The following is a 24849-nucleotide window of genomic DNA, read 5'->3' on the forward strand; positions in this document are numbered from 1 at the left end:
TCCACTTACTCGATGAAATGCTGCTCTCGGGTGTCTGCCCTTTCTTGTCCTTCATCCTTCTTTCCTTCCATCCTCTTCTGTCTTTCTTTCCTTCATTCTTTCCTCGTCCTTCTGCCAACGGGTGACTTTACACTCCCTCTTCTGTCTTTTTTTTCTTCATTCTTTCCTCTTACTTCTGCCTGTGGGTGACTCAACACTGAGTGACAAGCCAAATGATTTCCTGTACACCAGGAAACCATTTGGTACACTGGGTGGTAACCATAGAACCAAAATTTTGCGCCTGGTGGTTTGGTGGGTAATTACGGGACTCCAATCGGATTGAGCCGGTGAAGGCTTCTGTCCAGGGGGTGGTTGGGGTGTGTTTCCCAAGTAATGCCACTCAGGGATGAGTGAGGCTGGTCATTCTCATTTCAAATGTCAGGACCAACTTGCCTAGCCCTGGACTCCTACGCTTTTCATGGGCAATGTAGGATTGGATGATGATGATGAGGAAGATAATGATGAGAAATTAGGGCAGTGGAAGTTGAAGTGGCCATTATGAGAGAGGGCAGCATTTGGGAACTTCCTATTCTGTTGTTAGCAGATAATAGAGTATTGTTAAGTGAGGACGAAGGGGAAGGGGAAGTGAGTTTGGGAGAGTATGTAAGAATCTGAATCTGAAGGTTAATAGAGGAAAGAGTAAAATTATGGTTCTCAAGAAAAATGAAGTCACTGAATGCACATTGAGGCTTGAAAGTGAGGAAGTGGAAAATGTGGGTGCTTTTAAGCACTTGGGTAGTGTGATGAATAAAGATGGAAGTTTGGAGAATGAAGTGCTTGAAAGGACAAAACAAGAAAGAAAGGCTTCCGGTTCATTGAAAGCAGTCATAAGAAATAGGGAAGTGAACATGGAAGTAAGAAAGCCACTGCTTGACAGTAATGTGATCCCTTCACTAATGTATGGAATTAAAACTTGGACCTTGTTGGAAGGACACATGTCAAGAGTGAGAACAGTGGATATGACTTACTTTAGAGGAGGATGGGCAGTTACATGGAGAAACAGACTGACAAATTAGGAAGTGAAGGATCATTGTGTTGTGAATGTCGATAGGATAGAAAGTGTTAGGAGAAATACATTGAGGTAGTTTGGCCATGTTGAGAGGATGTTGTGTGAGAGACTAAGGAGGAGAGTGTATGTAAGTGAGATACAGGGGGGTTGGGAGGAATGTGAAGACCAAGGAGGAGGTGGAGGGATGGAGTGGAGAGGAACATGTGAGAGAGGATGTGATCTGGGGAGAGGGTGGCGAAATGGCAGGGGACAGGGTGACCTGGAGACAATTTGTTTGTGGCCATCCATTACGAGATTGAGGCACCAGGCTATAGATAGATGTTTGATGTTGGAGAAAGTATTATCCTCATACTGTCATTGGCAGAAGTGAAGGGGGCTGGGAAGAGTTATAAAAATGAAAATGCAGCTGGTGTGGTTAAGAAAGTGCACTGAACTCTGTCTGGTAAATGTACTATTAAAACTGAATGGGTGGAGTTGCACTAATTGAGTATAAAATAGTTGTGACTGTACTCTCATACAAAAAGTAAGCAGAGTGAGTGCAGGACTTGCTACAAAATGGTTTGCCCTGTGTTTGGAGCCAAGAATATGAAGGGGTTTGAATTGGTGGTTAATCTGATGTTTAATTTTTCAACTCATTTGTGTATTTTATGTCTTCCAATGCATACTGAAGATTTGAATGAAGATATGAATGGATGGATGGGTAGTTTCACTGGATTTTTTATTGACTGCTTGTCTTATGTTGAAGTTTCCTTTTCCCATTTTTGAATCCTACCCATCCCATTTAAAGAATGGAAAATGGGGTTAGGGAGATGATGATCAGTTAACTAATGCAAATATGTGCATTTTACAGGCCATCTACATATCAAGAATAACAGAAGGAGGTGCAGCAGCCAAAGATGGGAAGCTGAGGGTTGGAGACAGAGTTATATCAGTGAGTAGACAGAGTTACTAATCAAGAGATGTAATTAGTCTGCCTTTGGAACAGTCAACAGGTAGCTTTGAATTACATTATCTCATGCTTCTGCATGCATGCGCTTCTATCATTTTTCAGTATTATGCTGTCACATCACTGCTTAAGTTACCATTGGCTAGATATCTATTGAGGGGTGAGCAGTGTGGTTGGAGTTCATGGGAGGCTTGGGCGTGTGGACATGGTTAGGTTGGTGGGTGGCTGGTGAGCTTCCTGGGAGGGTGGGCGTATGCATGGCTTCCTGCTTAGTTTAGACTGGGTTAGGTTAGTTAAGTTAGGTTAGGTTGGGTTGAGTATGGTTAGGATGGGCTATTTTTGGTTGGGTTAGGTTGTATTTTGTTCAGGTAGATAATTTAGGTTAGGTAAGTAAAGTGTATGAGTATGTAAGGTCAGGCCTGTAACACTGTAATAAGTTGATTTGAGTAGGTTTTAGAAAGTCTCCCATTATGCTTGATAAATGGACATAAAATGAATTGGGATGAACAGTGATGAAAAAAGCAAGGAAAAGAAAATCACCAGTAAACAGTCACTTACCACGATAAGAATGATGGGAATAATATAGAAAACAACCAAGGAGAAGCAGAAGTGGATTGGTAAGGTATTTCTGCTGCTTAACCCTTTGAGTGCCATAGGTGATTTACAAGTGGTTCCCGAGAGGTGTCTTTTTCCACCAAAACATGAAAGTGTCCTCTTTGTGCTTTATTTTTTGGATGTTATAAGGTGACCTGATGGTGCAGTTTTAATATCTGATGGTAAAATTGCTTAGAGATGATAAATAAGCTCAAAATTCGGTGTAAAAAAAAAATAAAATTAAAAAATTATTAAAAATACCTTTTCAACAGGAAAAGAGTCCAAACAGCATATACATACCAAAAATAAAAGTTTATGTTCCTAAAGACACAGACACACACATGACTAACACAAAATACAATTATATAATGTAATAAAAGGTACAGTTCCTTGAAAATACAGTAAATAAAAATCTGTCTATCCATTGCCAGACACCCTAATCCCATACGGGGTGGCCACAAACAAAATACCTCCACGTCGCCCAGTCCCCCACCATTTCACTGCATTGCTCCCAGCTCACACCCCCCTCTCTCATATATCTCTCCGCTCCATCCCTTCATCTCATCCTTGACCTCCCTCTCCCTCTCTCTCCCTCCACCTCACTCACATACATTCTCCTTGTCAGACTCTCACTCTCCATCCTCTCCACATGGCTAAACCACCTCAATGTGTTTCTCCTAATGCTTCCCGTCACATCCACATCCACACCACAATGCTCCTTCACATCCTCATTTGTCAGTCTGTCTCTCCATGTGACTCCACATGCTCCTCGCAGATAACTCATTTAATAATAATTAATAATAATAATAATAATAATAATAATAATTTGTGGTAGGTGGGGGCGCTCACCATCCACTCACTTGATGTAGTGCTGCTCTTGGGTGTCTGCTCTTTCCTCTCTTCCATCCTTCTTTCTATCCTTCCTCTTCTGTCTTTCTTTCCTTCATTCTTTCCTCTTTCTTCTGTCTGCTGGTGACTTTACTCTCCCTCCTGCGTCTTTCTTTCCTTCATTCTTTCCTCTTCCTTCTGCCTGTGGGTGACTCTGCATTGAGTGACAAGCCAAATGGTTTCCTGTACACCAGGAAACCATTTACCACACTGGGTGGTAACCATATATCCAAATTTTGGCTCCTTGTGGTTTAGTGGGTAATAAAGGTGCTCCAGTCGGATTGAGCCGGTGAAGGTTTATATCCAAGGGGTGGTTGGGATTTATTGCTCACTTAATGCCACTCAGGGATGAGTGAGGCTGGTCACTCTCATCTTAAATGCCAGGACCAACTTTCCTAGCCCCGGGCTTCTACGTTCCTCATGGGGCAATGCAGTATTAGATGATGGATGGATGGGTGGATAATAATAATAATGATAATGATGATAATGATCCATCCATCGTCATCCAATCCTACATTGCCCCATGAGGAGCGTAGGAGCCTAGGGCTAGGCAGTTGGTCCTGACATTTAAGATGAGAGTGACCAGCCTCACTCATCCCTGAGTGGCATTACATGAGCAATCAACCCCAACCATCCCTTGGATATTAACCTTCACCAGCTCAATCCGATTGGAGCGCAATAATTACCCACTAAACCACCAGGCGCCAAAATTTGGTTATATGGTTACCACATACTGTAATAATGTATAATGATAATGATAGTGATAAAAGTCTACAAAACACATCATTAGCCTGCTCAGCATTCGTGGTGCCACAATCATAATGTACTGTACTGTGGGGCAGGCCTAACACATAGGGCCATACTATAAAAACTACATGCCAATACTGTATTGCTGTATGTGGCCATCTGACGTTCCTGTATTTCGTACCATAGATAAATAAATTTGCTGTTCATGCCAGATGTTCATCTGGTAGTTATGGTGTAAAATAGTATTGGAATGTGACAGAAGTATAAATCCCACAAGAGACACACATTTCATATAACAGACTTAAATATTCACAAATATGATAGCTGGTTTTTCCATTAATAAACACTAAATAATTTGAATGTGGCATGTCTCCATGGTTGTTCAGTCTGTTTATGGATGAGGTTTTAAAAAATATACATGGTAGGGCAGTGGATGTTGGAGTAGCCCTAGTGAAAGCGAAGGGAAGCTGCAAGGCTTGGTGGATGAGTTTGGGAGAGTGTGTAAGAAACGGAATTTAAAGGTGAATGTAGGGAAGAGTAAAGTTATGGTCTTCGAGAGAAGTGAAGTCAGTGAATGTTCAGTGAGGTTGGATGAGGAGAAAATGGGTGTGTTTAAGTACATGAGTAGCATGATGAGTAAGGATAGAAGTTTAGAGGGTGAAGTGCTTGAAAGGGTGCAACAAGGAAGAAAGGTTGCTGGTTCCTTGAAAGCAGTGATAAGAAACAGGGAAATGAGCATGGATGTGAAAAAGTTACTACATAACAGTATTGTGATACCAGCTTTAATGTATGGAAGTGAAGCTTGAACCTTGTTGGAGGGACAGAAGTCAGGAGTGTGAGTATTGGAAGTGAGTTACTTTTGAGGAGCCTGTGGAGTCACATGGAGAGACAGACTGACAAATGAGGAAGTGAAGAGTGTATTGCTGTGGATGTGGATGTGACAGGAAGTGTTAGGAGAAACACATTGAGGTGGTTTGGCCATGTGGAGAGGATGGAGAGTGTGAGACTGACGAGGAGAGTGTATGTGAGTGAGGTGGAGGGGGCGAGAGGGAGGGGGAGGCCAAGGATGAGGTGGAGAGATGAAGTGAAGAGGTATATAAGAGTGGGAGGTGTGAGCTGGGAGCAGGGCAGTGAAATAGCAGGGGACAGGGTAACATGGAGGCAATTTGTTTGTGGCCACCCCATACAGGATTAAGGTGTCTGGCAGTAGATAGATAGATAGAATGATTCAGGAATAAAATTTTCCTTGGCAGGCTAAAATATATAAGATATCCAGAGCTGTTCAGAAAATTTTACAAGACTAAGCGTTTCTTTAGCGAATGCAAGTAAACAAAACTTGCCAAGTGGTGGGATGGCACCGTGATGCACAGTAAATGGAGTTATAACAGTAAATTGTGCCCTGAAGTTAATTTCAGAGTACCTGTGGAATTTCTCACTAAATTTTTGAAATGGCAGCAGTATCAGAGTTTGAGTGTTAGCCAGCTCAGTGGTGTAGTTATCACATTTGAGGAAAAGCCTATAAGTTCCTGTCTCAGTCTAGTTGCATGTGTGACATTTGGCACTGGAAAGTGATTAAATTATTTTTTTTTTTTTTTTTTTTTTTTTTTTTTTTTCTGATAATGGGGTGCTTCTTGAAGTACATCACATGCAGTTCAACTGTATACAGTAGTTGATTTATGCAGCAGCTGTGGTGGTTGCTAAAATAATGAAAGTCACAGTATATCTGGGTACAGTAAAACTTTTCCCCCCATGTATGAAGCTAAATATATATACAGTATAACTTATAAGCAGACTATATTTACAGTATTATATTACAAGGCAGAAATTACAGATATCAGAGTTAGGTCAGTGTTGGTAAATGGTTAGTTAGGGGTGTATTTTTAACCAACTTTAGTGTTCCTTTACACAGTTAAGTTAGAGAATGGGTTAAAAAAAAAAAAAATCATTAGTCCATCCATCCATCATCCAATCCTACATTGCACCATGAGGAGCATAGGAGAAAAATTCATTAGTACTACCAAATAAATGCAATCACGTAAGTTCTTTATTGAAATATGTAATTTGTTTTTGCACCAAAATGATAAGTTGCTTTAGTTAAGGTAACGTTAGGAGCTAGGGCTACGGTGCGAGTGGATGGTGAGCTGAGTGAGTTCTTTGATCTCAGTGTGGGACTGAAACAGGCTTGTGTGATGTCTCCATGGCTGTTTAATATATACATGGATGGGGTTGTAAAGGAGGTGCGAGGTAGGGCAGTGGATGTGGGGGTGGCTCTAATGAATGAGAGTGAGATTTGGAAGATTCCGGTGTTGCTGTTTGCTGATGGTACAGTATTGTTGAGTGAAGATGAATGGGAGTTGCAAGGTTTGGTGAATGAATTTGGGACAGTATGTAGGAAGAGAAATCTGAAAGTTAATGTAAACAAGAGTAAAGTTATGGTGTTTTAAAGGAATGAAGTCACAGAATGTACAATGAGGTTGGATGGTGAGGATATGGAGAATGTGAGTGCATTCAAGTACTTGGGTAGTATGATGAGTAAGGATGGAACTTTGGGGGATGAAGTGTGTGAAAGGATACAGCAGGGAAGTAAGGTTGTTGGTTCACTGAAAGCAGTGATGAGAAATAGGGAGGTGAGTATGGAAGTTAAGAAGTCACTGCATGATTGTATTTTGATCCCTACCCTGACGTATGGAAGCGAGGCGTGGACCTTGCAAGAGGGGAACAAGTCAAGAGTGAGAGCAGTGGAAATCCAAAAGTATTGAAATTCTTGGTGTCTCACTTAACAGTGCCCTCAGCTGGACCTCCCATGTCAGATCACTTGCTAAAACCGCCTCAAAGAAACTTGGATTATTGTACAGGGTCCGTAACTTCTTCGCCGATGAGCAGTTAGCTATAATTTATAAGAGTCATGTGCGCTCTCAGCTTGAATATTGCTCACCCTTGTGGAATGGTTGTGGAGAGGTTGCATTAAGACAACTAGACAAAATTCAGAATAAAGCTGTTAGAATCATTAACAACCCTGCCATTACATATAAACTACCTCCCCTGCAAGTAAGAAGGAATGTTGCTTCCAGATATTTTTTTGGCAAATGCTCAGACGAAGTTGCGTCCATGGTGCCACCTCTCCATGCCTTCCCTCGTGCTACATGGGCATCTGGTAGCGCTCATGACTGGAATGTCACTCAACCATATTGCAGAACTTCTGCCTATCAGAATTCTTTCATTCCCCGAACTGCATCTCTCTGGAACTCGCTTCCCCAGAGTTGTTTTCCTCCACATTTCAACCCACAACTGTTCAAGTCTAACTGTTACAGATATTTTATGAACAGAGGACACCAGTAATCTGGTGTATGGATTATTTTTTTTTACCCATTTGTTTTTCCTTCCTCCGATCTGTTATTTAAAAAAAAAAAAAAAAAAAAAAAAAAAAAAAAGCTACTTGAGAGGAGCATGTGGAGTGACATGGAGGGACAGGTTGACAAATGAAGAAGTGAAGGAACGTTGTGGGGTGGATGTGGATGTAGTTGAGAAGATTAGGAGAAATACACTGAGGTGGTTTGGACATGTGGAGAGAATGGAGAATGAAAGACTGACTAAGAGGGTGTATGTAGGTGAGGTGGAGGGAGGGAGAGGGAGGGGTAGACCGAGGATGAGGTGGAGGGAGGGAGTTGAGAGGTATATGAGTGAGGGGGGAGTGAGTTGAGGGGAGGGTAGTCAAATGGTGGATGACAGAGCGACTTGGAGGCGTTTTGTCTACGGCCACCCTTTGTAGGATTAGGGCGTCGGGCTATAAATAGATAGATAGAAAGTTAGGTAAGTTACCTAATTGGTTGGTTAAGGTGATGGCTGAAATATTTACCTGTATCAGTCAAACACTCAGTTTTGAACATAGGTCTTTTGGCTTTAATACAAAATTTGTTAATAAATTAATGCAGATTATTTCAAATCCTAAGGCATCTTTATCCCAAGAGATTTTCATACCTGTAAATAGCTGCAGGCCCCAGGAAATGGCCTGTACCATGCATATGTCGCACAAAAAATAGTGTTAGATGAAAAATGACAGTTATTATAATGGAGTAGAAGGGTGTAGGAAAGGCATGGAATATTGATTTGGGTGAAAGGGTTATATAAATGCATGAAGGAGCAATTAAGCAATGCCTGTGAAAGAGGAAGTAGTGAGATAAATATATAGTGAAGGAGAACAATTTCAAGAATGTGAATAGGTGAGGAGAAAGCTGGGAAAACAGAACTGTAAGTAGTCTCAAATGTATAAAACAGACCTGGATAAATAGAAGTGGAATTGTTTCTGGGAAAGGAGGTAGGATTTATCTAGCAGACTGGGATAGAAAAAGAAATCTGTACTATATCAAGTAACTTAAATCACTGGACACTGTTTGAAGGGAAAGGTAATAATCAAGCATGTGAATACAAGAGGAGTATAATTATTGAGCTAGAATGGAAATTTACTTGCAGTAACCAAGACAGGGAAGGTGGTTGTAGTATGGAGAAGAAACTATAACCAAATACAGAGAAACTGAATGTTCAACTGTGACAGTACACACATCTGATATATAACATATATTTTCCAACATGTTCTGCTGGTTATGGCTGGATGACGGGTGTGGGAAGAAATTGCTTGGGAAAAAATGAAGGAGTGTTTGTGCATCTCTTATATGATGGTGCTGAAATTAATGTCACCAATCAGCCAGCTTGTACAGAAGCAAAGCTGCCTGCATGCTAAAAATAATTCTGTAATAACCATATATTTACACCTTGCAATATAATTTATGAACACATGATGTTCTACGTGAAAAGAGGTGCACGTATCTGGATATGCTGCAGTGTAGTACCTGACTGGTGAGCTGGCAGGAAACGTATCATGGAAGTCTATGACGTATGCAATAATACATTTGCTTTGCTCAAATAAATTCCAATCTAGATATCTTTAATAATAATTTCCTGCAAATAAAGGCAAAGGAGGGTAAATTATAATACATGCTCAGCCTATACAGTATATCGGTACTGTAACTTGCTCATAAGTGCATCCTTTTTATGCATTGTACTGTAATTTTTTATCAATTCTAGTGCATAAATATCCATTTCCTACATAAAAACAACAGCATAGAATAGGTTTGCAAAGTGTCTGCTTTATTAAACAGAAGAAGCATTTAAAGTGTGCGTGCTGTTAGTGCTCATGCAGTGCATTCTCGCCCAGTCTAGTGGCATTCAAACTCCTAAACTGGGTTTCGTCAAGACTGATGGTCCAGATTTTTTATATTAAGGATGACTGACACTCAGGAATGTCTGACAACTGAACGTCGCCGTTGGATGCCTGAACACTTGTTTTTTTATAGTACAGCCATAGTCTTATGCTAAAATACCTTTGTAACTCTCATGGAAAGATGTATTACCTCCATAAACTCATTAGTAGGAGGAGGCTGTAGCACGGGCCGAACAGGGTGATTCTGCCGAGCGAAATGGGAATGCTGGTGATAGGGAGAGCTGGAGCTCCTGTTTCACTAGCTATGTAACTATCCTCCTTTGCTGACCTTTTCAGTGTGACAGTAACATGGAGAGTAGACCAGCATACTCTCCCAATCATTTCCTCTAACTATCTATGCACTACACCACATGCACTTTACATTTCACACAACGTGTCCCACTACGTTACAGGGGTTGACGCCAGCAAGGGCATGTGGCCAGAAAACTTTGCCCCTGCTACCTAGTGGCGGACTTCTGGGGGAAGGCGTGACAGGGGTTCCACCAGCATAGATCATGGGTCCAGGGCGAGATGGGGCTGGAGCCTGTGCTAGAGGGTACAGGGCATTGCGGTTTCCAGGCTGCCGCTTCCGCCCAATAGAGAGGGGCCCGAACCTGGGAGTAGCACCCCAGGAGGCTGCCATATCGGTGGGTGTATAATGGCGGGACAGTTGCAGTGCCAAGGTGCACTTGGAGGGTGTCCCTGCAGCTGTCCTGGCAGGGTGCCCCGAGGCCACTACCACAGCCACTGGTAAGCCTTTGGGGTAACGGTCCCAGATCCATTGCCTGGACCTGGGACTGTGCAGTGAGTGGGGCCAGTGGTACGTCTAACCCCCTTTATTAATACAGACTATGACAAAATACAAGAATAAGTTTCAAAGCAAGCCTGAGGACAGTAAATCACCCATGGGGATGAGGGTGGGTTCATTGAATGTGGGAAGTTTGAGAGGAAAAGCGGGGGAAGTCGTTGAGGCATTTAGTAGGAGGTGGGTGGATGTGGCATGTTTTCAGGAAGTCCGGTGCGGGGCTGGATCAGCCAGAAGGATTGTCGGGAAAGGCTGTTACTATAAGTTGTTTTGGCAGGGGGGGACAGACGGATATGAGGGTGTTGGTGTGATGGTTGAGGAGAAATGGATGGAATATGATATGAATGTTACGAGACTAAATGATGGGATATTGGTAGTGAAAATTCTGTTCAGTAGAAAGATAACTGCAATTATATTGGCATATGCTCCTCAGGCAGGATTGGATGCAGTAGAGAAAGATAGATTTGGGGATGATTTAATACGTGTAGTAGGTGGTATGCGGGATGATGAGATAGTGGTTTGGGATGGGACTTAATTGGTCACGTAGGTGAAGCAGCACAAGGTTATGAAGGAGTACATGGGAGATGTGCTTATGGTATAAGGAATGCGGAAGGGGAAAAGATACTCGGGTTTGGGGAGGCAACGGACATGATTGTGTGTAACACATATTTTAAGAAAAGAGAGAGTAGGTTAATTATGTATGAGTCTGGGGAAAATAGCAGTCAGGTAGATTATTTTCTGGTTAGGAGGGCTGATAGGAGGTTAGTGAGGGATGTTAAAGTTATAGGAAGTGAGGAGTGTGTGCAGCAGCACAAACTATTGATTTGTGATATGGCGCTTAAAGAACGAGTGATGAAAAGAGGACTTATGTACCTAGGAGGAAAATATGGAAGCTAGAAAACCAAGTAGTAAGGGATGCCTTCTATAATGAGATGAGGAGAGTGATGGGTGAACAGGGAGCCATAGACAGAGGCATTAATGAACGGTGCAGAGCCCTCAAGGACAATCTCATGAGAGTTACTGATGTAATATGCAGTTGGACAAGAGGCCCACCAAGACATAAAATAACTTGTTGGTGGGATGAGGGTGTAGAAGCTGCAGTTAGGGAGAAAAGAAGGCTTTTCCGGGAATGGAAGAAGGGTGGTAGCAAGGAGGAATACTTGGCTGCCAAGCACAGGGCTAAAAGAGAGGTATGCAGGACGAAGCCTGTGTCACAGAGACTTTTACTTGATAACCTAAATATTGGGGAAAGGAAAAATATGATGTTTAAGGTGGCACATCAGATGAAGAGGGATAATCGGTATATCATAGGTGAGCAGTGTGTGAAGAATGATGAAGGAAGGGTAGTGGTGAACAGTGAGGATATTAAAGATGCATGGAGAGAGCATTATAGCCAGTTGTTGAATGAAGAGTTTGACTGGGATAGGGAAGGTTTAGAGCCAGCAGATCCAGTGTTTAGCCCTTGGCCTTTGATTGATGCTGCTACTGTGAGTGAGGCAATAGGCAGGATGAAGGTGGGGAAGGCAGCAGGTGTGTCTGGGTTGACTGTCGAAATGTTGAAGGTCTCAGGAGATATAGGGGTGAGGTTAGTCACTGACCTGATAAATATGATTATTTATGAGTGTGTTGTCCCAGATGATTGGCTGAAGAGTGTAATTGTTAATGTGTATAAAGGGAAGGGTGATGCCCTGGTAAGAGGAAATTATAGAGGTGTAAAGCTTTTAGATCAGATAATGAAGGTAATGGAAAGAGTTTTAGAAGGTATGATTAGAGAAAGAATGAATATTGATGAGATGCAATTTGGGTTTATGCCAGGCAGGGGGACCACCGATGCCATATTCATTGTTCGACAGCTTCAGGAAAAAATATATTGGCATGAAATGGGGTCTGTATTTTGTTTTTGTGATTTGGAAAAGATCTTTGACAGAGCCCCTAGAGAGGTGGTGAAGTGGGCAATGAGAAAGCTTGGCTTGGAGGAGTGGCTGGTTAGGGTGGTTATGGCTATGTATGTGGGTGCTTGCACCCAGGTAAGAGTGAATGGTGATTTGAGTGATGAGTTTTCCATGAACATTGGTGTGCATCAAGGGTCAGTTTTGAGTCCCATATTGTTTATCATGGTACTTGAAGCCCTCTTACACGACTTCAGAAACGGACTCCCGTGGGAGATGTTGCATGCTGATGATTTGGTGTTGATTGCAGAGAACAAAAGGGAGGCGGAGGAAAGATTTAGGAAGTGGAGAGATGGTATGGGGCACAGGGGCTTAAGGGTATATGCAGATAAAACAAAAGTGATGATATCTAGGGTTGGTGGCGATACTGTCAAAGACGAGGGTGGGTGGCCATGTGCAGATTGCCACAAGGGCTTGGGATGTAATTCCACCTAACGCAGTGTTTGTGATAAATGGGTGCACAAGAGATGTAGTGGTATCAGAAGTAGACTGTGAGACAATGCTGGTTTTATGTGTACAGCGTGTCGGGGAGAGCAGATGGAGATTGTCAGTTGTGAAAGGATTGAACTTGCTGGTGAATCTCTTGAGTGTGTGGAAGGGTTTTGTTATTTGGGAGACATGTTGTGTGCTGGAGGTGGGGCTGGAGCTAGCTCTGTGGCTAGGGTGAGAAGTGGTTGGAAGAAGTTCAGGGAGCTCTTGCCTCTCCTGACATTGAGAGGACACTCCTTACATGCTAAGGGGTCTTTGTATGCAGCATGTGTTAGGAGTGTAATGTTATATGGTAGTGAATCCTGGGCAGTAAAGGAGGAGGATATTAGCAGGCTCAGACGTAAAGAAATGACAATGATTAGGTGGATGTGTAGTGCGTCCCTGCGTGCAAGGGCTGGGGGGGCTGGGTTTACGAAGGAAGAGTTGAGAGGTAGGATGGGACTGGAGTGTATTGGTGTTGTGATGAGGAGAGGTAGATTGAGATGGTTTGGGCATGTGGAGAGGATGGGGGATGATAATTGAGTGAGGAAGGTGAGAAGTGTTAATATTGGAGGTGGGGTCATGAGGGATAGACCAAGAAAGACATGGGACGAGGTCATTAAGTGTGACCTCAGGGTTAAGGGACCGAACAGGGAGGCTGCAATAGATCGTGCAGCATGGAGAGCCACCATTAGGTGACCAATTCTGACGCATGCAAGCATGTTGGAGCCTTTGAAAATGAAACAAAACGACGAAATGATTCGTAAATCATTTCAATGTAATTATTAGTACACAGATCCATCATTGTGACAGTCAGCTTATCGATGTTTACATGTCTTACTAGGTGAGCTGTCATACTCCACACTTTTCCTTGTTTTACCAGTAAATATACATATTGCATTCTGTTCTATACCACTTTAATCTACACTTATTTTTGGTTCATAAATGCCATTTTCTTGTATGTAACTTACCCATAATAGTTGTTTCTGAGCCTGAACATAGAAGGGTGAGGCAGTCTCTCTGGCAGCTAGACTGGGTGTTGCTTACACTCTTCACAGTGAAGCCAGATCCCACAGGTAGGATTTATAACCTTGAGTACTTGGTTCAACCCTCCACGATGATGGTTGAACTAAGTCCTAGAGACTAAAAGTTTTTCGATGGCGTTGGACTATAGTCGAGTTAGATCCTACTAGTGAATATTACTCAGCTTGACGTTATTCAAATTAAATACTCAAAGGGTTAAACCAGCTTGAGGAAGTCTGTGACCTTGAGTTGTAACAACGTTGTAAGTTGGTTGTAAACATAAGGTGATCAGACCCACATCAGTTATGTACTACTCCTGTGCTTTTAAAATTTCTATATTTGAGTGTTTTATCTGTAATGATATTAAGTTAATCAGGCACAAAAATGTGTATTACAGATTTTATAATTATAAACATTAGCATGGAGTTGATCCTAACTGTTGTTGTTCATGACTTTTTGAACTGGGAAGTGCATCATGAAACTCACCTTCAACCCATCTGTGATGGTATGGGCCAATGGAAAGCAAGAATTTATGGCTAAAAGGTCCTGGCCAATGAAAAAGGCTCACTCATGTGATGTCATACCCTGATGCGCCAGGCTAGTGTCTGTGAATGCCGGGCTGAGCCCAACTCAGGCACACAGTAATGGTGTTTTTGAGCCGAAAGATATGCCATTATGGCAGGAGTGCCGATTTTCATTTTGCATTGATAACGAAAACTGCCATTACCAAGCATGGTTTAACCAAGGGATTGCTTTATAATGCAGTAGCATTAAGGTCATATACTGTACATGAACGGCATGTACTTAGTCATCAGTCTCTCCCAGTACAGGTGTATTACTTCTGTAGATTTAATTGATGTCCTGCTTTCCAGTAATTCTGTGATTATTATTTTTTTCTTATTTTTCCTTATATGAAGTTAACAATGTTCTTTGGCTTTTATCTAGATCAATGGAGTGGACCTAGATGGAGCAAGACATGACCAGGCTGTGTCAATGTTAACGGGCCTGGAACGATTTGTACGACTGGTGGTTCACCGAGAGACCTTGGTTGGGCCGGGTCAAGGTAATGCCAGTACCACCCGGACATCACCACGAGTCTTTGGTGCCCCACGACCGTATACAAGCCTCTACAGTGCAGGTTCATACATGGCCAACAGACCCAGTTACACAGGGTACAGGCGGGCACAACCTGGTGGCCGGCTGTCCAATTCCAACATCACTGACAGCAATCACAGTGCACAAGCCAGCCCGGGTGTGTCTCCAGCTGCAACCACCAAGCAGACGCAGCAACAGCCAGCGAATGTGACTGACTCTGCACAACAGCCCATTGATGCCAACTTTCCCACAGGCACCACCCAGGTAGCCCCACACCGACCCCTCACTAATGACGACTTTCAGGCCATGATTCCACAGCATTTCCTGCAGGGTGGACGGTCACAGGATGAGGATGGTCCTTCTTCCTCAGTTCATGTGAGCGTCAACCTGCCAGCCAACCACACCCCCATGGGTGTGACCTTTCCACCCCCACCCACCAAACTAGGGAAGCTGACAGAAACCATCACTAAGTCCACCCTCACAGAGACAGTAGTAACACGGATCACAGACAACAAGCTGGCCCCAGAGCCACTGGTTGTAGAGGTAAGGTGTTGTGGCCGTGCACACTGGGAGAGGACCAATTGCTCCCACCACCTCAGTCTACCATGCATCTAGTCAGTCTTCCTTGCTTTGTTTTCATTTGATGCTACGAACAAGAAAAGAGTATAGTAAAAGGTCTCTCTCTCTCTCTCTCTCTCTCTCTCTCTCTCTCTCTCTCAGATTTTTCCCCAGGAAGAAGTTTTAATATTTTTTAATACTTTCTTACTAACCAATTAACTTCTCTTGATTTCAACTAACACAAACTTTTGTTGCAAATAATAGCTTTTCTCTTTTTTGCAGTCCTGCCAACACTGGGTCAGGCAATACAGGGAAAACAGCAATGTAGTTCTAAAGTTTCTCTGAGTTTTGAAAATCTAACACTGTATCTGATTACAGTGCTACATAAATTTGAGATAAATTGTATTCTGTAATGAACATAGTACAGCTAAATCTATTGGTTTCCATAATACATTTTCAGTACATGAAATGTTGTAGTTGATCTCAAGTATTTGAATGTTGAATACTTAATTACCATTTTGCTTTGCTTCTTCAATATAAAGACTTTATATTGGTTTATTCTCAACACCACTGGAAGATCTTCAATGCTAGAGGAGGTGTATGGATTAGACATGACCTTAATTAACTTCTTCACAACCAGAGATCCTTCTTAAATGTACTGAAATTATCTGCCTTGGGTCTAAATAATGTGGAAAAATAAAAATAAAAAGTCCTGTAGAGCTTAATAACAAGAATAAGCAATCTTATACACCAAACCAACACTCATATTTTTGTGATTGTGGTTGAATTGTCAATTTCACCATTTTCAAGCACACATTATGTCTGTAGTTCTTATATGCTTTTCACATGTCCTCTCCCATATTAGTCTAGCTCTTAGAACTGTAGTCTGGACACACTGCACTAATCCACATCACACAGATGCTCTGTCCACTAACAAGATTTTTGAAAGTGCTTTCTCCATTACATAATATATATTGTGTTTCATTTTTGTTGTTAATGTATTTGCCACTAACAGGATTTCTTTTAAGTGCTGATTTCATTGCATACTTTATGCCATATTTCATTTCCATTTTAAATATATTTGTTTTAATGAGTCAGGCTCTGATGGCTGTTTCCTTGCTGCTGGTTAGGATTTGGTCTATTATTACCAAATTTCCCATCAGGTAATGCACACTGGCATATAATGCTCACCCATGGCTTTGCAAGGAATATTTAGGGGGGAAAAAAAATAGTCATTTCAGTTTACTAATTATTCTTATGCCATATCCACCATTAAATTGTGAGAGAAAATAATGTTTCACTAAATTATTGTTATAATGGAAGTGGTAGGTGGGGACGCTCACCATCCACACACTCAACGTAGTGCAACTTTGGGCGTCTGCCCTTTCTTCTCTCTCTTCCCTCCTCTTCTGTCTTTCTTTCCCTCATTCTTTCTTCCTTCTGCCTATGGGTGACTTTACACTCCCTCTTCTGTCTTTCTTTCCTTCAGTCTTTCCTCTTCCTTCTGCATGTGGGTGACTATACACTGAGTGACAAGCCAGATGGTTTCTTGTACACCAGGAAACCATTTACTACACTGGGTGGTACCTGTATAACATAATTGTGGCACCTGGTGGTTTAGTGGGGAATTAAGGTTCTCCAGTCGGATTGAGCCTGTGTAGGTTTATATCCAACCACTGGTTGGGGTTTATTGCTCACGTAATGCCACTCAGGGATGAGTGCAGCTGGTCACTCTCATCTTATATGTCAGAACCAACTTGCCTAGCCCCGGGCTTTCATGCTTCTCATGGGATGACATAGGATTGGATGATGGATGGATGGATGGATAGTTAAAGTGGAAATATATGATTATACATTCTTTCATTACCACCCTGCATTCACTAATGGGTGATCAACTGTTTTTCATATGTACTATCTACTGATGCATTTAGCATGGTGCAGTCGCTCCATGCATGTACATATCTACCTCACAAAATGCTCAGTTTACTAGAGTGGAAAAAGGCAGCGATAGTATCCCTGTACAGAAATAAAGGTAAATGAAGTGAGTACAAGAATTGTCGTGGCATTAAGTCAATTGAGTGTGGTAGGGAAGGTATGTGGAAGAATTATTATAACATAAGAGAGAGATCAGAAGTCCTAGTCAGTGATGAACAGGGTGGCTTTAGGAGTGGCAGAGGATATGTGGATCAAATATTTGCAGTAAGGCAGATAATGGAGAAGGTGTGTGAGAAGGACTATAAAGTGTTTATGGTATATGTGAAGAGACTAGTGAAGAGGAAAAAGAATGTGGTGAATGATGATGTAGGAAGAAAATGAATGCAAACTACTTTGAAAATTGGAAGTTATTCTGGAAAGAGGTGCGGAAATCTAGAAGTGACAGTGGAAAGAAATGTGAAAGTGTGAAGGATGTACAGTAAAAGCCCTTTTACTCGTCATCTGGTCTTACAATATTTCTGGTCTTTCGGCAGTTTTCATAAATACAGTAGTCCCATTACGAAAGGTCTCTGCTCTTCCGGCACATCTGCTGAGCCAATCGGCGGCTGCTACTGGTCGCTAGCTCGTCACTGGTACCCATGCACCCATAGGTGCCAAATTGGTGCTGTTGGCACTAGATCTAGCGCTTTTCATAATAATTTAGTGCTTTTTATAATCTAGTGCCAATAAATATTACATGTTCTTCTGTATCTAGTACATTTTGAAGTCCAGTTTAGCATGAAAGTTTGAACAGTTCTGCTGCAGCTTAGCACATTTTAAAGTTGAGCTTAGCACTTTTGAAGATTTCAGCATGCCAACACTGCATGTACAGTCAGCCATCATGACTCGTGAGTGTCTGGTTTTGTGAGGGGGACCTTTTGAAAGTTTGGAAACTTTGTTGTGCTATTTTATGGTGCACGTATGTAAATACACCTAGGTTAAGGAAAGTTTATTTGTATTGTATCATTAAATATATTAAATGTAATTGCTTATTAAATATTTAATGCTAAGGGTTGACCAGTAATACTTTCTAGACACTGTTATTGCATTGGGGTGACCGACCATGAGTGCTAGAAACTTTTTGGCAGGTTTTCCCAGTCATATCATCAGTTTCTGCTCTTTCAGCACATGCTTGGTCCCGAAGATGCTGATTGAGAGGACTTTTACTGTAAGTGGTAGATTATTAACCAATGGGGATGAGGTAAGGACCAGATGGAAAGAATTTTTTAAAAGTCTGATTAATGGGAATGGAGAGAACAAAGTGACTGTTGACATGATTGGTTTTGGGGAGGTGCAGAGAAGAAGTGCAGTGCCAGGAAACGTGACCCTCACAGAGGTGAAGAACACTGTAAAGTGGCTGAAAAATGGGAAAGCAACTGGTGTTGATGAGGTGTATGCAGAGACGATTAAGTGTAGTGGAGAGAGCAGAATGAAGTGCATGTTGGAGAAATGTAAGAAGGCATGGAGGAGCGAAACTGTGCCAGTCAAGTGGAAAAAGTCAGTATTATGTTGTATTTATATATATATATATTTTTTAATAATGCAAGGAAGAGGGAACCAAAGACCAGGAGCTTGCAAACCGTTCCTTAAAAAAAAAAAAAAAAAAAAAAGCCAAATTCAAGATCTGTTCATTTTGAGATGCCTGGACACACTGCATTTGAAAGACTGGAGATCATAGGAAGTAGGGAATACAGACAGAGGGCGATAGTTCCAGAGTTGACCTGTTACATATATGAAGGACGGAGAGTAACGGTTAACTCTTGCATTAGAGAGTTGGACAGAAAAGGGATAACAATTTGTTGCTAGATGGGTGCTATGCTCCCATCGTAGAGGTGGAGGGATGCAAGCAGACAGTTCAGAGGACCAGTGACCATTGAAGTAGCGACAGAAAAGAGATGAAGATGCAACAGTGCGGTGAAGAGACAGAGGTTGAAGAGAGCCAATAAAAGGAGGAGAGCTAATGAGATGAATAGCCTTTGACTCCACCTTATTGAGAAGAGCTGTATGTGGGGAGCCTCCCCTCACATGGGAGTTGGAGTCTACACAATCAGTCAATTAATCAATCATTTCCTGTGGCACCCCACAGGATGCATAGGGCCTCGATGAACTCTCTCCACCAATATTTGTCTCTTGCCATCTCCTTCAGGTCCCACCAACACTCCTTTCCTGCTTCTCTTTTCACTGTCCTCAACCAGGTTTCCCTCGGCCTACCTCTACCTCTTCTTCCTCTAGCAGTCCACCCTGTTTCTATCTGCAAATCTCTCTCAGCTGGCAAAATGTCCTCTTCAGCTGGGATTGGTCTATTTAGAACAATTCAAAATGCTCTTTCCACCTTCCTTTTATATCCAAATCTTTAGTCATCAAATTACCATTTCTATCTCGTACAGGTATTTCCTTCTTTCTCTTTTCAGTCCCAGTTAACTCCTTGATGGCCTGATACACTGCTCTTGTGCTCTGACTGTCATTTTTACTTAATCTAAATTCTGTCTTTGTTGCCTTTTCATCATATAGCCTCTTATCACATCTGACGAGTCTTTTTACTTCAGAATGTAAACTCCAGTACTTTGCTCTAAGTACTTCAACTACCTGGCCATCAACATGTTGTTCTTCACTTCTTAACTTTGCCTCTTTCCTCTTCTGAATTGCATTCCATGTTTCATCTGACATCCACTTTTTCCTTTTGCTTTTCCCTTTTTCTTAACAGTAACCTTGTCACTCTCATGCAAAACCTCTTTTACCTCTCTCCACATTTGATTAATATCATTGTCTTCAGATTCCATCAGAGTCTGCACTAGAAACCTGTTCCTACATTCTCACCGAAACTTTTCCTTCATGTTCTCATCACCGGAATCTCAAAGGGTTAAGATACGACAGAAGACAGGTTAAAGAATTAAAAGTGAGTAACAAATCTACCTCAAATGAAATAAAACAGTTCAAGAGGGAAAATAAGGGGTTGGAAGAAGAAAGGGACAGGATGAAAAGTAAACTAGATGAGCATGAATCAAAACCAAGGATGCAAGATGAACACATTAAGGAAATCAAGGAGCAACACAAGGGGTGGAAGAAAATTCAAGAGGAGGGAAATACAGTATAAATTTGAAAGAGATTATAGAACAACAAAGCAAGGAAAAGGTGGGGAAGGAAGTGGTTAGGGTACTAAGAAGAAGAGAATCTTTAGTCAGGGATGTAGCAGACAAGAAGAAATGCATGATAATCTCAGGAGTAAAAGAAAAACGTATGACAGTAAGATCAGAAAGGGAAAGAGAAGAACTGAATAGGGCTAAAGAGATAGTATCAGTAGTTATGGAGGGTAACAACGAAGCTCAAGAAGAGATTGAAGAAGTGTTTAGGCCAGGAAAGCACGAGGAAGGAGGGGTGAGGCCACTTAAGTAAATTTTGAGCTGCTGGTAATGGTAAATGACATCATCAACAGAACATGGAAATTATCAGACAAAGGAGTTCAAGAATGTTTGGATAAGGAGAGATGCAAATGAGGAAGAAAGAGCTAAAATAAAGGAGTTAGTAAAGGAAGCAAAGGCAAAAAACAAACAGAGAATGGAGGAAGAGAAGACAGCGTTCTATTGGAGAGTTATGTATCAGATTGAGGAAGTGGTACCGACAGAGAGAGGGAAAGAAGAGGGACTAAAGAACAACAACAAAAAAGGTTTGAAAGTGGCATATATTAATGTTGATGGTTAAGTATCGGCAAGGTTAGAAAGCAGCAATTTCTTGAGGGTATATGAACCAGACATTATGTCTATCTATCTGTCTATAGCCCGGCGCCCTAATCCCGCAAAGGGTGGCCACAGACAAAATGCCTCCAAGTCGCTCTGTCACCCACCATTTGACTACCCTCCCCCCAACTCACCCCGCCCTCCCTCATATACCTCTCAACTCCATCCCTCCACCTCATCCTCGGTCTACCTCTCCCTCTCCCTCCCTCCACCTCACCTACATACACCCTCTTAGTCAGTCTTTCATTCTCCATTCTCTTCACATGTCCAAACCACCTCAGTGTATTTCTCCTAATCTTCTCAACCACATCCACAGCCACCCCACAGCATTCCTTCACTTCTTCATTCGTCAACCTGTCCCTCCACGTCCCTCCACATGCTCCTCTCAAGTAACTCATTTCCACTGCTCTCACTCTTGACTTGTTCCCCTCTTGCAAGGTCCATGCCTCGCTTCCATACGTCAGGGTAGGGATCACAATACTATCATGCAGTGACTTCTTAACTTCCATACTCACCTCCCTATTTCTCATCACTACTTTCAGTGTACCAACAACCTTCCTTCCTTGCTGTACCCTTTCACGCACTTCATCCCCCACAGTTCCATCCTTACTCATCACACTACCCAAGTACTTGAATGCACTCATACTCTATATTCTCACCATCTGACCTCACTGCACACTCTGTGACTTCATTCCTCTCAAACACCATAACTTTACTTTTGTTTACATTAACTTTCAGATTCCTCCTCCTACACACTGTCCCAAATTCATTCACCAAACCTTGCAACTCCCATTCATCTTCACTCAACAGTACTGTATCATCAGCAAACAGCAACACCGGAAGCTTCCAAATCTCACCCTCATTCATTAGAGCCACCCCCACATCCACTGCCCTACCCTGCACCTCCTTTACAACCCCATCCATGTATATATTAAACAGCCATGGAGACATCACACAACCCTGTTTCAGTCCCACATTGAGATCAAAGAACTCACTCAGCTCACCATCCACTCGCACCGTAACCCTAGCTCCCTCGTACATACTCTTCACAGCACTCAACAATTTCCCCTGCACTCCATATATTCTTAATACCTTCCACATACCTTGCCTATCTATTCTGTCATAAGCTTTCTCTAAGTTCATGAAGGCAGCGTACACTTTCCTTCCCTTCTCTAGATACTTCTCCACTAAACATCTTAGAACAAGTATCTGATCTACACACCCTTTTCCCTTCCTAAATCCCCCTTGTTCTTCTCCAACTAGCTCCTCTGTCATATGCCTAACCCTATCAATGAGTATTCTACCATATATTTTACCAGTCACACTAAGTAGGCAAATACCCCTATGGTTACCATATACTTCTCTCTCTCCTTTTCCTTTGTATAAAGGAACAATTACACCTGATTTCCAGTCCTCTGGAACCCTTCTCTCTTCCCAAGCCAATCTACACAACTTCCATATCCACTCCACAACAATCTCACCCCCATACCTAAGCATTTCACCACACACTCCATCAATTCCTGGGGCCTTTCCCAACTTAATATTCTTCATCGCTTCCATTACTTCCGCCCTACTGATCTCTTCCTCCCTCCTCTCATCTCTTCTTCTCCCAGCCATTCCCCAACCACTTATACTCGCACTGCTCTCACTCTCCACATTCAACAAATCCTCAAAGTGCTCCTTCCATCTCCTCAGTTTCTCTCTCTTCTCCACCAACAATCTATTATTCCTATCTTTCACTCCCCTACTATTTCCCCTTTCACACTGCCTTACTTTCTTTACCTCCTTCCAAAACAATTTCTTACTCTCCCTCCATTTCTCACTCAGATTCCTCCCAAACTCCTCATCCACTTTCTTTTTACTCTCCTTCACCAGTCTCTTAACCTCCTTTCTCCTGCTCATATATACCTCTCTCTTCTCTCTCTCATCTTCTCCCCTACCTCTACTCGCTAAGCACTCTCTATATGCCTTCTTCTTTTGTTCCACAGCTCGTTTCACCTCATCATTCCACCATGCTGTCCCTTGCACACCCTTGCATCTCCTCCTCACTCCACAAACCGCCTCACACGCTGCGCCTATCTCTTCCGTGAAAATCTTACATACGTTTTCCACCCCTTCCATCTGCTCTAACTCATACCTTCCCAGTCTTTCTTCCACTATGCTCTTATACTCTGTCATTTTCTCACTATCTTGCAATTTCTCCACTCCTCTCACAGGAGTTGCTTCCTCCTGTCTTCCCCTTCATCTCCTCAACCACTTTCTTTGCAGCTCTACCTTGGCCATCACTAAGTGATGGTCCGAGACTCCATTCCCCCACCCTCTCCACACTCTTGCATCCAACACTTGTCTTCTCATTCCTTGTAGAAACCAAGTTAAGAGAGGATATTGATATCTATATGGGAGGTGGTAAATACAAACTGTGGAGAAGAGACAGAAAAAAAAAATGGGAGGAGGAGTGATTATAACAGTGAAGAACAACATAAATGTGGAACCCGGAGAGGGTAAGGCTAAGGTGATAAATATGAAATTAGAAATGAGAGAATGGCAAGAGAGACATCGCAGTAGTATATGTTCCCCCTAAGACAGTGGCATGGAAAGATGATGAATACCAGGAGATGTTGTTAGACGTGGCTAGATATCTACAGAAGGTGATTGAGAAAAGCAACACCGTAATAATTCTAATGGGTGACTTTAATTGTAAAGAGGTGAACTGGGAGGAATGGGACTCAGGAGACAGTGAAGATTCATGGGGCACTATATTGTTAAATGAAGCAATGAATAATGTCAAATAAGAGACAAGATTCAGTGGTGATGACACACCAGTAAGAGTAGATTTACTGCTAGCCAAAGAACCTGACATAATTGAATCTTTATAATATCTGTGTCCAATAGGAAAAAGTGATCTTGTGGTCATTGAGTTCCAGATGATAAAAGGGAACTTGGTGCCAAGAGATGAGCTTTATAGGCAGGGAAGATACAACTTTGGGGAAACAAACTTCACAGGATTGAGGAAGTTTTTTCAAAAATGCAGTTTGGAGAAAATTCAGAGAAACAAGAGAAATACAGAGGAAATGGGATATATTTCTTGACCTCTGCAATTCAGGAGTGGAAAAATATGTGTCAAGAGTAAGTGGGAAAGAAAACAAGAAAAAGGATTGGTTTAACAGATGGTGTATGATAGCAAAAAAAGAGAGAGGGACATGGCATGGAACAACTAGAGAAAGAGAGGTAAAAGAAGAATATAGAAGAACTAGAAATGAATATACAGTAATCCCTCTAATATCCGAACGCCCAATATCCGAACATCCCCACTAACCGGACATAATCCTCCTGGGATCCAATATTCCCAAAATGGGCCAAAAACTGCAAAAAATTCGAAAAAAATCTGACTTTTTTCCCTCCCATAATTTGAAATTCCCGCCTGGCGCCAAACAGCTGGTACACCATGGTCCCTTCACCCCTTCCTTCCTCCCCCTCCCCCCTCCCCTGTCAGGTTGCCATTTGGTATTTTTCATTACCAAGTGTGGGCCAATTTGGTAATGAAAAATTCGTTTGGTAATGCATTAGAATAATGCATTACCAAATGGATTTTTCACATGTATGAGGATACACAGGATGGAGATGGTGGATTGTTTGCTCTCTCTGATTAATCTGCTACCCTACATAGTGTGAAAATAATCAACATGGTGTTAGTTATAAGGAGAGTGATTACATGTATTTCCACTTGTATATATAATTAGTGAAGAATATATGCTAGCTTTAC

The 24849-nt window shown here is 42.1% G+C and overlaps 1 protein-coding gene across 8 annotated transcripts in view; it reads left to right on the forward strand.

Moving 5' to 3' along the window:
- LOC145399810 (protein lap4-like) overlaps positions 1-24849 on the forward strand; it is a 1200472-nt gene that overhangs the window by 639794 nt on the left and 535829 nt on the right. For 7 of the 8 annotated variants that reach the window (XM_080272363.1, XM_080272366.1, XM_080272368.1 and 4 more), the window contains 2 exons: positions 1899-1979; positions 14671-15363. In XM_080272363.1, coding sequence (XP_080128489.1) covers positions 1899-1979; positions 14671-15363 — 774 coding nt within the window. The remainder of the gene's footprint in view (positions 1-1898; positions 1980-14670; positions 15364-24849) is intronic. The other variant, XM_080272370.1, reaches the window with a different exon arrangement.

Source organism: Coenobita brevimanus, chromosome 50 (genome assembly GCF_032717465.1).
Source record: "Coenobita brevimanus isolate Jiangsu-jjx chromosome 50, ASM3271746v2, whole genome shotgun sequence".
Lineage (NCBI taxonomy): Eukaryota > Metazoa > Arthropoda > Malacostraca > Decapoda > Coenobitidae > Coenobita > Coenobita brevimanus.